The following is an 11,210-nucleotide window of genomic DNA, read 5'->3' on the forward strand; positions in this document are numbered from 1 at the left end:
ATGGCGGGTGCGTATGACAAAAAGTGTGGCATCAGGGGAAAAGGCAAGATGGCGCAGATAATGTTTACCAAACCGTACTAATTTTCCACAGTCCTCCCTTTAACATTCCCAAGACATCTTGCTGGCCTATTTCCTATCCATGTCTACTGCGGCGGTCATAAGTAAAGAAGTAGGAACCCAGGTGAAGGAGCTATACACATAACATTTAAAATCTTTCGTCTTAGGAGGCGGGCCTATCGATAAGCTCGTTTGCAGGAAAGTCATAGTAATGCAATATCGGACAAAAAATGATTCTGTAGTGAGAGCGTTGGGTACATTTCATAGATGCTTATAGCCATTCGGAATATGAACTGATAGGTTATTACATATGTAAGTTCTTTTCGTATTTGGTTGGAGCACAATCAATACAATGGTGGCTGGGAGAGAAATGAGACGTAGTAAAAACGATAATCAGGGGTGTCATTGTTCGAAGGGGAAGTCCTATTGTCATGGACCATTATTAGTGAGTTCTCAGCATTCTTTGTCATCTTCTGTTGGCACTGTGGAGCACCGGCGGTGGAGCTATGTGTCCAGCTCTATTCTAGGTCCCGCGTTGCAGGGCATGACCTTTTCCTCGCTTTCCGGGTCAAAAAGGTCCTTTTCGCCCTGTGTCCTTTTGAGTCGATTGTCAAAGAGTTCAGGTGGAAGAAGGGGGGTGTGTGAGTAGTCCTTAGGGTAGGTCGGAGGAAAAGGGGATGGAGCAGGGCCAGATCGGGAACAGACCAGGGGGACGGAAAATTTTAGGTAGGTGGGCCCATGACCGAGTTCAGAGAGCGGGGACTTTTCGGCACATGTTGATCATCGAGCAGGGGCATCAGGTCAGCCCTTTCCTCTCATTTTGTCGGAAACAGTGCCTCGTCCTGCGACTCCTTACTGTTGCGGTCTCGCCTTGGCCAATGTGGCAGATGTTCCACGATCTGTAGTCAGGCCGCGTGCTCCCACATCCGGTCTCTCTCTCCTCCGACAGTGGTACCCTTAAATGAGTTTGAAAAGACAGTCTTTAGAGAATTGGCAGAGGAAGGTAATCACATAAGTCTATTTCTCTCCCAGCTCCAAGCAAATGAGAAACATCCGTTACATTGGGGTTCACAACCAACATATAAATAATTGATGATGGGCTTGCTGGATTTCCTATAACTTTCCTTCGTAACTATTTCTTTGGTGTTTGTTGGTGTTACATTCATTGTCGTGGTACGAGATCTGGTACCTATTCATTGCATTTTGTTTATTACAGTTACGTCAGTTCTTCTGGCAGAGACCCACTTTCCTAGTACGAGCCTTACGAAGCTATACCGTTCTCCAGGGCTTTATATTTTACGAAAAAGTGCAACGTGCTATCACCATGGTCTGATAGGTATCTTTCTGAGGAACGAACATAGGCTAAACAATTTTCCATTCTATCAATGCATCCTACCTTTCAGCTAAACATTTTACTTTCAACAGGGTTCATTGCAACAATTTCTTCATTTCGGTCTAATCTTAATTTTGCAAACATCATTCTAATTTCTACATAGTCTCTCACAACCTGACTACTTAAGTAAAAAACCGGGGGGCTTGCGATAACTATCCGACTCATTCCTTGGGGGTGACCGGGGTCTTATGGGAAACAACTAGGAACATAGCAAACTGGGGTGAGGGACTATCGTCTTGCTTTGTGTCATGAGGGCGTTATCTAGCAGAAGGCCACAGTTCAGTTGGTAAGCGTTCAGTGACATTTCTCGAATTCTAAACTCTGTAGCTTGCTTAAAAACAAATCATTTCTAGGAACAACGGCTGGCCTGTGTTAGTTGTAAGTCGACCCATCTCTTACAACCAGGGGTGAGGGACAGTTTTAAAACTCTCGTCCGGGGCAGCTGATACAAAACTGAGGGCGTTCTGGGAAGATGGGGATGTTTCGATCACCTTTACTGTTTGGGTATTGCGACAATTCGGGACAGGGAAGGTCGCGTTATCTGAGGCATTTTTTTTATCATAGAAGCCACTGACATGTAGTTCCCTTATTACGGGTCAGATTAGGGAACCTCAGTTGTCTTACCTGTCCTTTCCTTTTTGGCCAATTCTAGATTTCGTCAATATTTAGCAGAAAGGAGAGGTAGTGACACGGCATCAAGGTGATTTTATTTAAGACAAATTTGTGCAAATACTTGCGGTAGTTGGAGCCAATTGGGTGGTGCACCAGGGGTGGCGGTTTGCCAACTAGGTGCTAGTCGTTCAGAAGAGTGAGAGTGTGGAGGAGAGAGAGAGGGAGAGAGAGAGAGAGAGAGAGAGAGAGAGAGAGAGAGAGAGAGAGAGAGAGAGAGAGAGAGAGAGATGTGCAACAATAGGCTAAATAGTACACGTGCGACATGGGGAGTGGCCGTGTATTAAGATAGGCTATTCAGCGCATTACACAACATGAGACATTACGGGTCTGTGTTAGAATTTCGAAAGCATGCAGTTTGGGACGGACGAGCATTAGGCCGGGTACAGGGGACATGCATTGAGTAAGAGGCACCATTGTGTCGCACTTCTCGCACTCTCGGTCCTTTGCCTAGTTAAGTCAACGCTTCAGTCGCATAAAAACATTTTCTCATAGTTTCAGACATACGTGACATGTGCCCATTCACGCAACACGGATTAGGGGTGATCGTGTTTCATCATATCATACAACTTATTGGCTCTTTCGTTACAAGAGCAGTTTGTGGGTGTGCTTAGGTGCCACCTTGCAGCGTTAGTCCGCTTCATGTATCAGACATGGCGAGGCTTCAGATCTTCACCATACCTCAGTCGTGATTCCAATGTAACCTGTAGAGGGAGGAAAAGAGGGGAAGGGAGGGGGACAACATTCGAGCATATCAAATGCATGGGCACGAAAGGCCTTTACTTACCACATACTCGTCTTATCTCCTCGGGATAGAATCCCTGGGGTCTTGGTTTCTGAAGCCGGGGGGGGGGGGGGGCAGTGTGTCCTTATAGGCCGTGTGTAGGGAAACGTTAAAAATCAGAGGCACTTAGTGCGAGGTATCTAGTTGGTAGATGTATCTAGCTATCGGGGTCCTTAAATCTTTTCCAACGCTGTGATGTTCTAAGGCATATCAGCTCTTCGGCCAACTCTGTTCCCTAGTACCTTTGAGTGCCGTACCTTTATAACATTCTATCATTTACACCGCTTCACTTTACCCGTCCTCAGAAGTCGAGGTCCTTCTCCATGCGTTAGTTCCTAAGCCAGTCGCATACTTGGAGGCAGAGCATCGTGTCTTAGATTCGATCCTCCATCCGGGGCTGAGCAACCATATTCTAATAACCTTAAAAGAGAGAACAAAGCAGGGTGCACAGAAAAACTCTCCCGCTGATCCCACATTTTAAAAAAGCATGCAATACCTGTTCATAGTTTGGAAAACCTTTATTTGCACAATCGTTCAGCATGTAGATATGAGGGTGCAATCGTATTTGGCCGGACACGGCGATGGCTGAAGCACGTACAGTAAGGGGGGGTATTTTGCAGCATTAAAAACATTTAAAAGGGTTTATTTAGTCATTTGCAGGAAACTAAAAAGGTCTATCAATAGGTGAGGGATCAAGGGGCATTCATTTCATAATTGGAAGCACAGTCAGACTAGTTGCAATCAAATTTCCTAAATGCATACCGTGGTCGTGTGTCACAAGCGAGGTTATGTATCAGTTACAATAATATCATAATAAATCGTACATTGAAACCAACATTTTTAACGGGGTCCTTTTACATGTTCGTCGAGTGAACCCTCCATCTTTTTCGTCAAGTGTACAAAGGATCATATACATATCTCAGAACATCAAGTCTTATTAGCTAAAAACACCACGAGGTGTTCGTAAGTTCTCATTGACACCGGCGCCATTTTGGGCGGGGCCGGGTTAGTCGGGAAGTAGCATCAGGGACAAAATGTTTCCCACAACCGGCGGTTGGACCAGAGTCCTTTTCGGCAGTTCAAAAAAACTCGTGCTAACAGAAGGGGTGGCTATGTCGTGGTTATTTCGTTAGCGATCAAGGCAGTTGTTCCTCATCGGAAGCCTGCAGGGGCCAAGGGCTCCGGGGACTTTTGTAGAATCTTCAAGGCTGTGGGGATGCTGTCGGAGGTGGGGGCTCGTGCCCCGGTGGGCAAGCGTCCGAGTTACACTGCTGGTCAGAGTTACTTTAGCGGCCTAGACCCGCCTTCCAGGGGGGCCCAGACGCCATTTTGAGGCCCTGCAGCAGCCGCCCTTCGTCGAGTCTGCAAGAGTGGAAGAGACCCTTTGGGGTGAAAAGAATGGAACACCGTGCCGTAGGAGCAGGACATTCGGCTAGGGTGCAGCTGTGGCGCCCCCACCTGGGGGGCGAGGGAGACTCGTTCGCGCCGCCTCCCTCTCCCAGTGCACCCCACGCCGCCCCTTCTCACGGGCATACATGATGGCCACTCCACATCCCGTGCTCCACAAGTACACTTGAGGGCCATCGTATGTCTTGTGCTGCGCAAGTATGGCCGGCGCCATCCCATGTCCTGTGCTGCGGAAGTATGGCCGGCGGCCGTTGCATGTCCTGTGCTGCGGAAGTATGGGCGCCGCGGTGCATGTCCTGTGCTGCGGAAGTATGGCCGCCGCGGTTGCATGTCCTGTGCTGCGGAAGTATGGCCGCCGCGGTCCATGTTCTGTGCTGCGGAAATATGGCCGCCGCGGTTGGAGGAGTTCGGCGCCGGGCCGGGGCTGGGAAACCTCCTATCCGGGGAGGTGGGAGAGGCTCATTCGCGTCACCTCTCCCTCCCAGCCCACCCTGTACCAATTTCAGCGGAGGTATTTGTGATGGCCGGACCAGGAGATACGAGGGAGGGGGTCATCTGCATCCGCCCCCTCCCTACTCGTGGCCCGGGGGACGCCACCCCAGGAGGAAGAGGATGGGAAGGCCATTTCATGCCGGGCCCGTGGTGCCTCCTGGACATCCCACTGGCGATCTTTTCGATCGATGGCTGTCAGCAGGCTCCGCCCCACACGTGCTGTGTGTTTCACCTTCCGGATGGGCGTGACCGGTGACCTGTGGCATTTCGGGAACTTCCGGAGTGGGGGTAGGTATTTTGTTTGGACAGGCATGTCTGGGTAATGGGGGGTTGTCTATGCAGGCCTGTAATTGCTTCCTTTTTTTTACAGAGTGGGGGGGCAGCAGAGAGTAATCAGTCCCATTGCACTCGAAGTTTAAGTTCATTAATGGAATGTATACTAATCTGTCCGAGACTACTCTGTGTATTGTTTCTGTAGGTTATCCGAAAAGGGTGGCTTTTTTGTGTTAGGGAACAGTAGCGGTAGTACGGGGTTCGTCACCGGGTAACTTAGAGCTAGACTGGGTTTCCCGTCTTAGCGTTGTTCGATCTATGAGGACTCAAACATGTCGCTGAAATCGGTCTGGTGAAATCTGTGCCATCGGGCATAATCAAACGTGGTGGTTCTATCTGGCCTGTCCGTGTCAGTCTGATTCATCTTTGTCTCACGCCTTTTCCCTTTCTGCCGGCCTGTTATTTCTGTCGGCCCTCTGCTCTTACCCTCGTTCAGTAGAGTCGGGTTGCCGCTATCCCTTCCTTTTGCCTACCAGATGCTTGGAAGGTTGTCTGTCGCGTTTCTTTACCTACTCTGACTTCGTCTCTTTTCTTTCGTTGCATTGCTTCTTTGCGCCACATACCGAGACTGTCGAGCATAATAGGCGTTGTCTTATTACTACAAAGGGCTATTTCTAACGTTTCTATTTTATCAAGATCGAAGGATCCTATCAGTGGCCACTGTTTCTCTTGATTTTCTTTGGTATACTTGTGCCACAGCTTACTATAGGCTATGGTAACTAATCCATACTTTGTGAACATGTCTTTATTAGGGGTGCCTTCCAGTGGAGCTAGATGGTCCACCTCTAATAAACGGTCCGGGCTGAACCAACTACCAATCAGTGGGGAGAAGACAGACATGACGGCTCACAACGAGGACAAAAGTCAGCACTGCCTATCTTATCACTGTGTGCAAAGACTAGACAGAATATTTCTATTCTACGTTGTTTGCAGGCAGTGAATACCTCATGAACCAATATCGAACAGTCAATACTCGGTCAATCAAACACTCAGTGGGGAGAATAAGTAGGCCCGCAAAAGGTCTGCGTCCTCTACCCTTTCACTATCTGCAAAGAGGAACCTGTTCTTTCCTGTTTGCAGACAGAGAATCTCCAGAAAACAATCCGCGAACAGTAGTTCGGGGTCAAAAACAATTAATCAGTGTGGGAGAGGGAAATCTCCCGAGAGTTCAAACAATCAATCAGTGGGGGAGAAAGATAGGCACGATGGCTGCGTTACCTATCCTTCACTGTTTGCAAAGAGAGAGAGCCTGTTGTTTCTCCGTTTGCAGACAGTGAATCTCCAAACAAGTCAACAAAGAGTAATACTAGTATTTTCCGAACAATCAAACAATCATTTCGCAATTCGTCGTGTTTACACGACCTTACCCGGACCGTATGGACAGTTTCTTGTCTTCCGAATCCAGCGCCCGATCGTCCTCTTTCCCTCGTTTTCTTCGCGGCACTCCTGATGGTTCCCAGTCAGGACCGTAGATCACTCGAGAGAGGTCTGTTCGGAACCAGTGAAGTTCGGATGATCGGCTGCCAGACGAGGGTCTATTGGGCAAGAGCTCTCCCGATCGTTGCAGTCGTTCACTCTGTCGTCAGGACCTCTCCCACTGGATCCACGTGTCGCTGATGGGCCCCACGTTGGGCGCCAATTGTAAAAACAGGTCAGGGACAATCAATATTTGCCCGGCGGTATCGCCTCTTTAACCCACAAAATATTTAATCAATGAAGAGGCAGGCGCTGGAGACTGGAAGGCAGGAAACAAGGTTTATTCTCTCCGGAGGAGAACACATCAGTTCGGACAGCCAGTATCGTCACGAGGTGCTCTAACCGCATCTCTGAGGCCTGGCCTCTTATACACAGTTTTATGATCTTTATTGCAGGTAACACATTCTTGCAATGCTTTGAAGTATGAAAGGACATCCTCGGAATCTCCCCTTCAGGCCCGTTCCCACACACATTTACAGTTGAAGTCCCCACCCCGGTCACAACAGGTGATGATTATCGCGCAGCTGGACATTCCGCCGATTCACGGAATGTGTGGGGTTGATCGGATCTCATAGGGTGGGGGCTTTGATCAATTCGAGGGTCCTTTAATGGGGGAAACTTCCTACTGTACGGGGGGGGCAATAAACAGTATCCGCAGGGCCAGGTGGCGGCCTGGGAACGAGGAAGACAAATGGGCACACAGGAAAAGGGGGTTTGTATCAAAGGGTCTGGGACCATGAAAGGAACGAAGGGAGGTGTCGCGCTGGGAACAGGATGGGGTTCCGAGGCAGAGCTGCGCTGAAGAGGGGTTTATGACCCAAGGCATGTGAGAGCGGGGGGGTGGCCAGTGCAGGGGGGGCCTGTGAGGGCGAAGGGCTGTGCTGGGGGCCAGTGGCGTGCAGAGGGTGGTTCTGATCGAGGCACCTAAAATGGCGGGTGCGTATGACAAAAAGTGTGGCACCAGGGGAAAAGGCAAGATGGCGCAGATAATGTTTACCAAACCAGGTTACGCTCATGATGAGCTGAGCTCGTCATCAGCCCTGAAGGTTAAGAGCACAGGACGGAGCCCAAACAGGATAAGAGAACCGGCCACGGCCACGCAGCACAATGTAGCACTTCCCAGCCTAAGCCCCCTGCCCTCCCCCCACCCCCCTGCCAGCTCCTCCATAAAACGCCATTTTTAAAAGCCCTCTGGGCTGAATGTATAAAATGTGGGATAGAGTTTGGCTGTGGTAAAGGCCTCCTCAACCCTCCTGAGAAGACCAGTGAGTTCATAAAGTGCAGGTAACCTTGTTATTGTGGTGACTAATTTGTGCTGCAATTTGAGCGTCTCGCCCTGGCTCCTCCACACCAAAGACTTAATTACAGAGTTCCCAGATAACAGTCTAACAACAAGCATTTGCAATGCAATAGGTTTTGCATTTGCGAGACTTTGAGCCACTGGCATTGCAAATGACAGTCAGTGCCTTTTATATGTGTTAATTTTCAAAACAGATAAATAAAAGGCATTGTCATTTATAATGGCAATAGCTTAAACTCTCACAAATGTGAGACGTGTTGCATTGCAAATGCTCATTTCACTTTCTTAGACAAAATGGGGCACACAGCATACTGCAATGTTCATGCTTGTGCGCAAATGTTAAATGTTTACCAACGATTGTGTGAGACTCTTATGTTAAGTTGGGCTCCAGGCCGCTAAATTATTCAATAAAAGATGATATGTGGAGTAGTGTGGCTCACTGGTTAGAGCGGCAGACCCTGAAGCAGAGATCAGCCCGGGACCAGGATTCAATTCCTGACGCGGCAGGGTCTTGGGTCAATGTCCGCAGACTCGCCCAGGAGGGATCATCTCACAGGGAAAGCCATGACGGGTTCCCCAGCGGTATACAGCGCCAGGACACTCCGAGATGGAGTAACAGTGCGCTTTACAAGTATACTTACCTTACCTATACTTCTCTACAAATTTATATTTCTATACAGTGGCGCAACAAAGGGAGGGGGGAGGTCACCGACCGCCCTTTTACGCGGCTGCTGTGGGCAGCGAAAGCTGTGACTCGTACCGGTGGCACCAGGGCTGGCTACGCCACTGTTTCGATAGTAGTGCTTGTAATGTATCTATTATTATACAAGTTCCTGATAATTTTTGGACACAGAATTTAATACATTCGTTTGTAAAGAAGATCAATAACGCTCTCTGACAGCAAATCATTTTACAGTTTTTATCATTACTCATGTCGAAAGACCAAATCTGTTGAATGCATGGTACTGTTAAGATCCACTGCAGCAAAAACAAACACATGTAACTAAACATGGAAAAAAGGAAGATGTATGAATTTCATATAATTTCCTTTGAGGTGCACCTTAATTTAATCCTACGAAATGCACGTACATAGAGATAATAAATATGCTGACGCAGTTGTCCTTAGTGGGGTCTAGATTACACATTTAAATATATTAACATGGGCTAGTGTGGTGGAGGTCTTTCTCACATTTCAAACAAGCACTGGCAAAATCAACCGGTCGCTTATAACTATACCTCTTGACAGGTGAATTTGTGGGCTACTGGAAGAATGTAAACAGGAGTCCATGGTCAATGATTTGAGAATTGAGTTTAAGGATGTGTGACCTAAAGCATGGATGATGAGCATGCACTTAGCGAAGAGTCAGTGTTTCAATGTAAATGCCCGCACTTCCAATGATCAGCCAGTCCAATTGCCTTTACCAGTGCTTTTTTCCATTGTGTAACCTACTGTACATTGATAGCAAATTCCTGGTATAGAGCACAGTGTAAAAGCCCAGTAAAATAACACGCTTGGCAGCAAGATTTAATAGATCAGAGGAAGGTTGGGTACCAACGAAGCCGGGGTTCCCATGGTGGCCCAGCAAGACTCACCTGGCGCCTTTCAAGGTGAGAGACTTGGTGGCGTTGGCGATCTCGATTCCCACACACCTGGTGGTGTTAAGCTGCAGCACCATCTCCTCGATGGACATACTCTGGGCCATCCTCACCAAAGACCTGGTTCTACTAGGGTGTCGCTGAGCGCCCTCCGGACTCTCTTCTCTTCCCTTGGGTGAAGGGAGTGGAGTGGCAAAGGTATATGAGAGGCTTCAGTCCACCCTCCTTCCAGCACAGCGGCTGCAGGGTATTTCCAAGACACGCCCAGGATATTGATTTGAGCTGATCTCAGGCCAAGGTCCATCAACGTCTGATAGCACCAGAACAGATGAAGGGCGGCAATGGGACACGGATGTGCCTTGATATTAAATGTTGTGAGCATTCGAGGACTCATCTTTTCTATTCAATTTTTTCTTTTTCAGAAGAACATATTAAGAATACAAGGACACTTTAAGTTACACAGCTTGCAGAGTACTCAATACATATTACTGGCCCTGGTCGGCACAATTGAGGGCCTGAGTCCACCACCACCTGCTATCAGATGAGCAGAGTCAGCACTGATCGTACCACAAGTTACCTCCAGCTCGCACAGAAATGTGTTGCCATAACACTCTGGTTAATGCTTAGAGCTCTGAGTCCACAAATTTAAAGTAACACTTCCTGAATCAATCATTAGTAAACTAAGGAAGAGAACACTTCCAATTGCAAAGCAAGGATAGTAATTAAAAAAATGCAAATTAGCTCTTTAACAAGTGTGAACTGCTCCAGTATGCAAAATACTTCAATGGAAATATTTTAGTAGAAACAGAGCCAGAGCCCAGCTTCTCTTTCTGACAAGACCATGATTGATGGTTCCCATCCAGAAGGAGGCTACATACTGAGATGTACAGTGATGTAAGGTTTGCTTGAGGGCCCCCCCCCTGCAAAGTACATGTGGGGCCCACAGTCTGAACCCAGTCAGGAGCTCTCAAGCCAAGGGTCTGCCACCCATGCACAGTGCCGGAGGGGGCCGCCCCGCAGGGGCTAATGTTATGACACTGCACAGAAACGGAGGCACATATTTCAGATTCAACTTTAATATCATTCATTTTCTTAAATGCTTTAGATTGAGGGTCCACGTAATGTGGTATTTTTGACACATAATTTTTCTCAAAATCCCTTTGGGCATACTACAAATCTTCCTTGACTTTGTCTTCCAGTGTCATCTAGATTTTACCAATGTTTCTGGTGCAAAGTGCTTCAAAACACAGTGTTTGATTCTACTTTGCCTCTAACAATCTTGGAAAACCCCAAACCTTACTTTAAAATACTGATTAAATCATATTTCTTTTCACAAATTTCACAGCTTAATTGTGCATCTAAAAAGTATTTGTGATTGCCACAGGCGTCCCTAGAATGCCACTAAGGGACAGCAGGACACAAAATCTTCTGGAACGTTGTTTAAGCTCCACATGGTTTTGACCAAACACACTCAACAATTGTGCCATTTCCACAAAATAAGTAAAATAATAACATGACACTATCAAAAATAAGAATAAAATGCTTTACATATGTATTATCTTTCTACATTGTTAACTGTTTTGAAAATTCCAGGCTGATAATCACCCTTCCATCGCCTCCTGACCCCCCTTTTAATTTGATGTTGCTGGCGGCTGTGCTCCCCAAAACCTACACTCCCGGCCAATGCCATGTACGGATGTATG

At 47.6% G+C, this 11,210-nt stretch overlaps 1 protein-coding gene across 1 annotated transcript in view; it reads right to left on the reverse strand.

Moving 5' to 3' along the window:
- Positions 1 to 9,722, reverse strand: part of LOC144767794 (hydra actinoporin-like toxin 6) — a 68,323-nt gene extending 58,601 nt beyond the window's left edge. Inside the window, exon 1 of the mRNA XM_078651174.1 lies at positions 9,505 to 9,722. Coding sequence (XP_078507300.1) covers positions 9,505 to 9,614 — 110 coding nt within the window. The 5' untranslated portion in view covers positions 9,615 to 9,722. The remainder of the gene's footprint in view (positions 1 to 9,504) is intronic.
- Positions 9,723 to 11,210: the final 1,488 nt, after the last annotated feature.

The sequence above is a fragment of the Lissotriton helveticus genome, chromosome 7, assembly GCF_964261635.1.
Source record: "Lissotriton helveticus chromosome 7, aLisHel1.1, whole genome shotgun sequence".
In the NCBI taxonomy this organism is placed as follows: domain Eukaryota; kingdom Metazoa; phylum Chordata; class Amphibia; order Caudata; family Salamandridae; genus Lissotriton; species Lissotriton helveticus.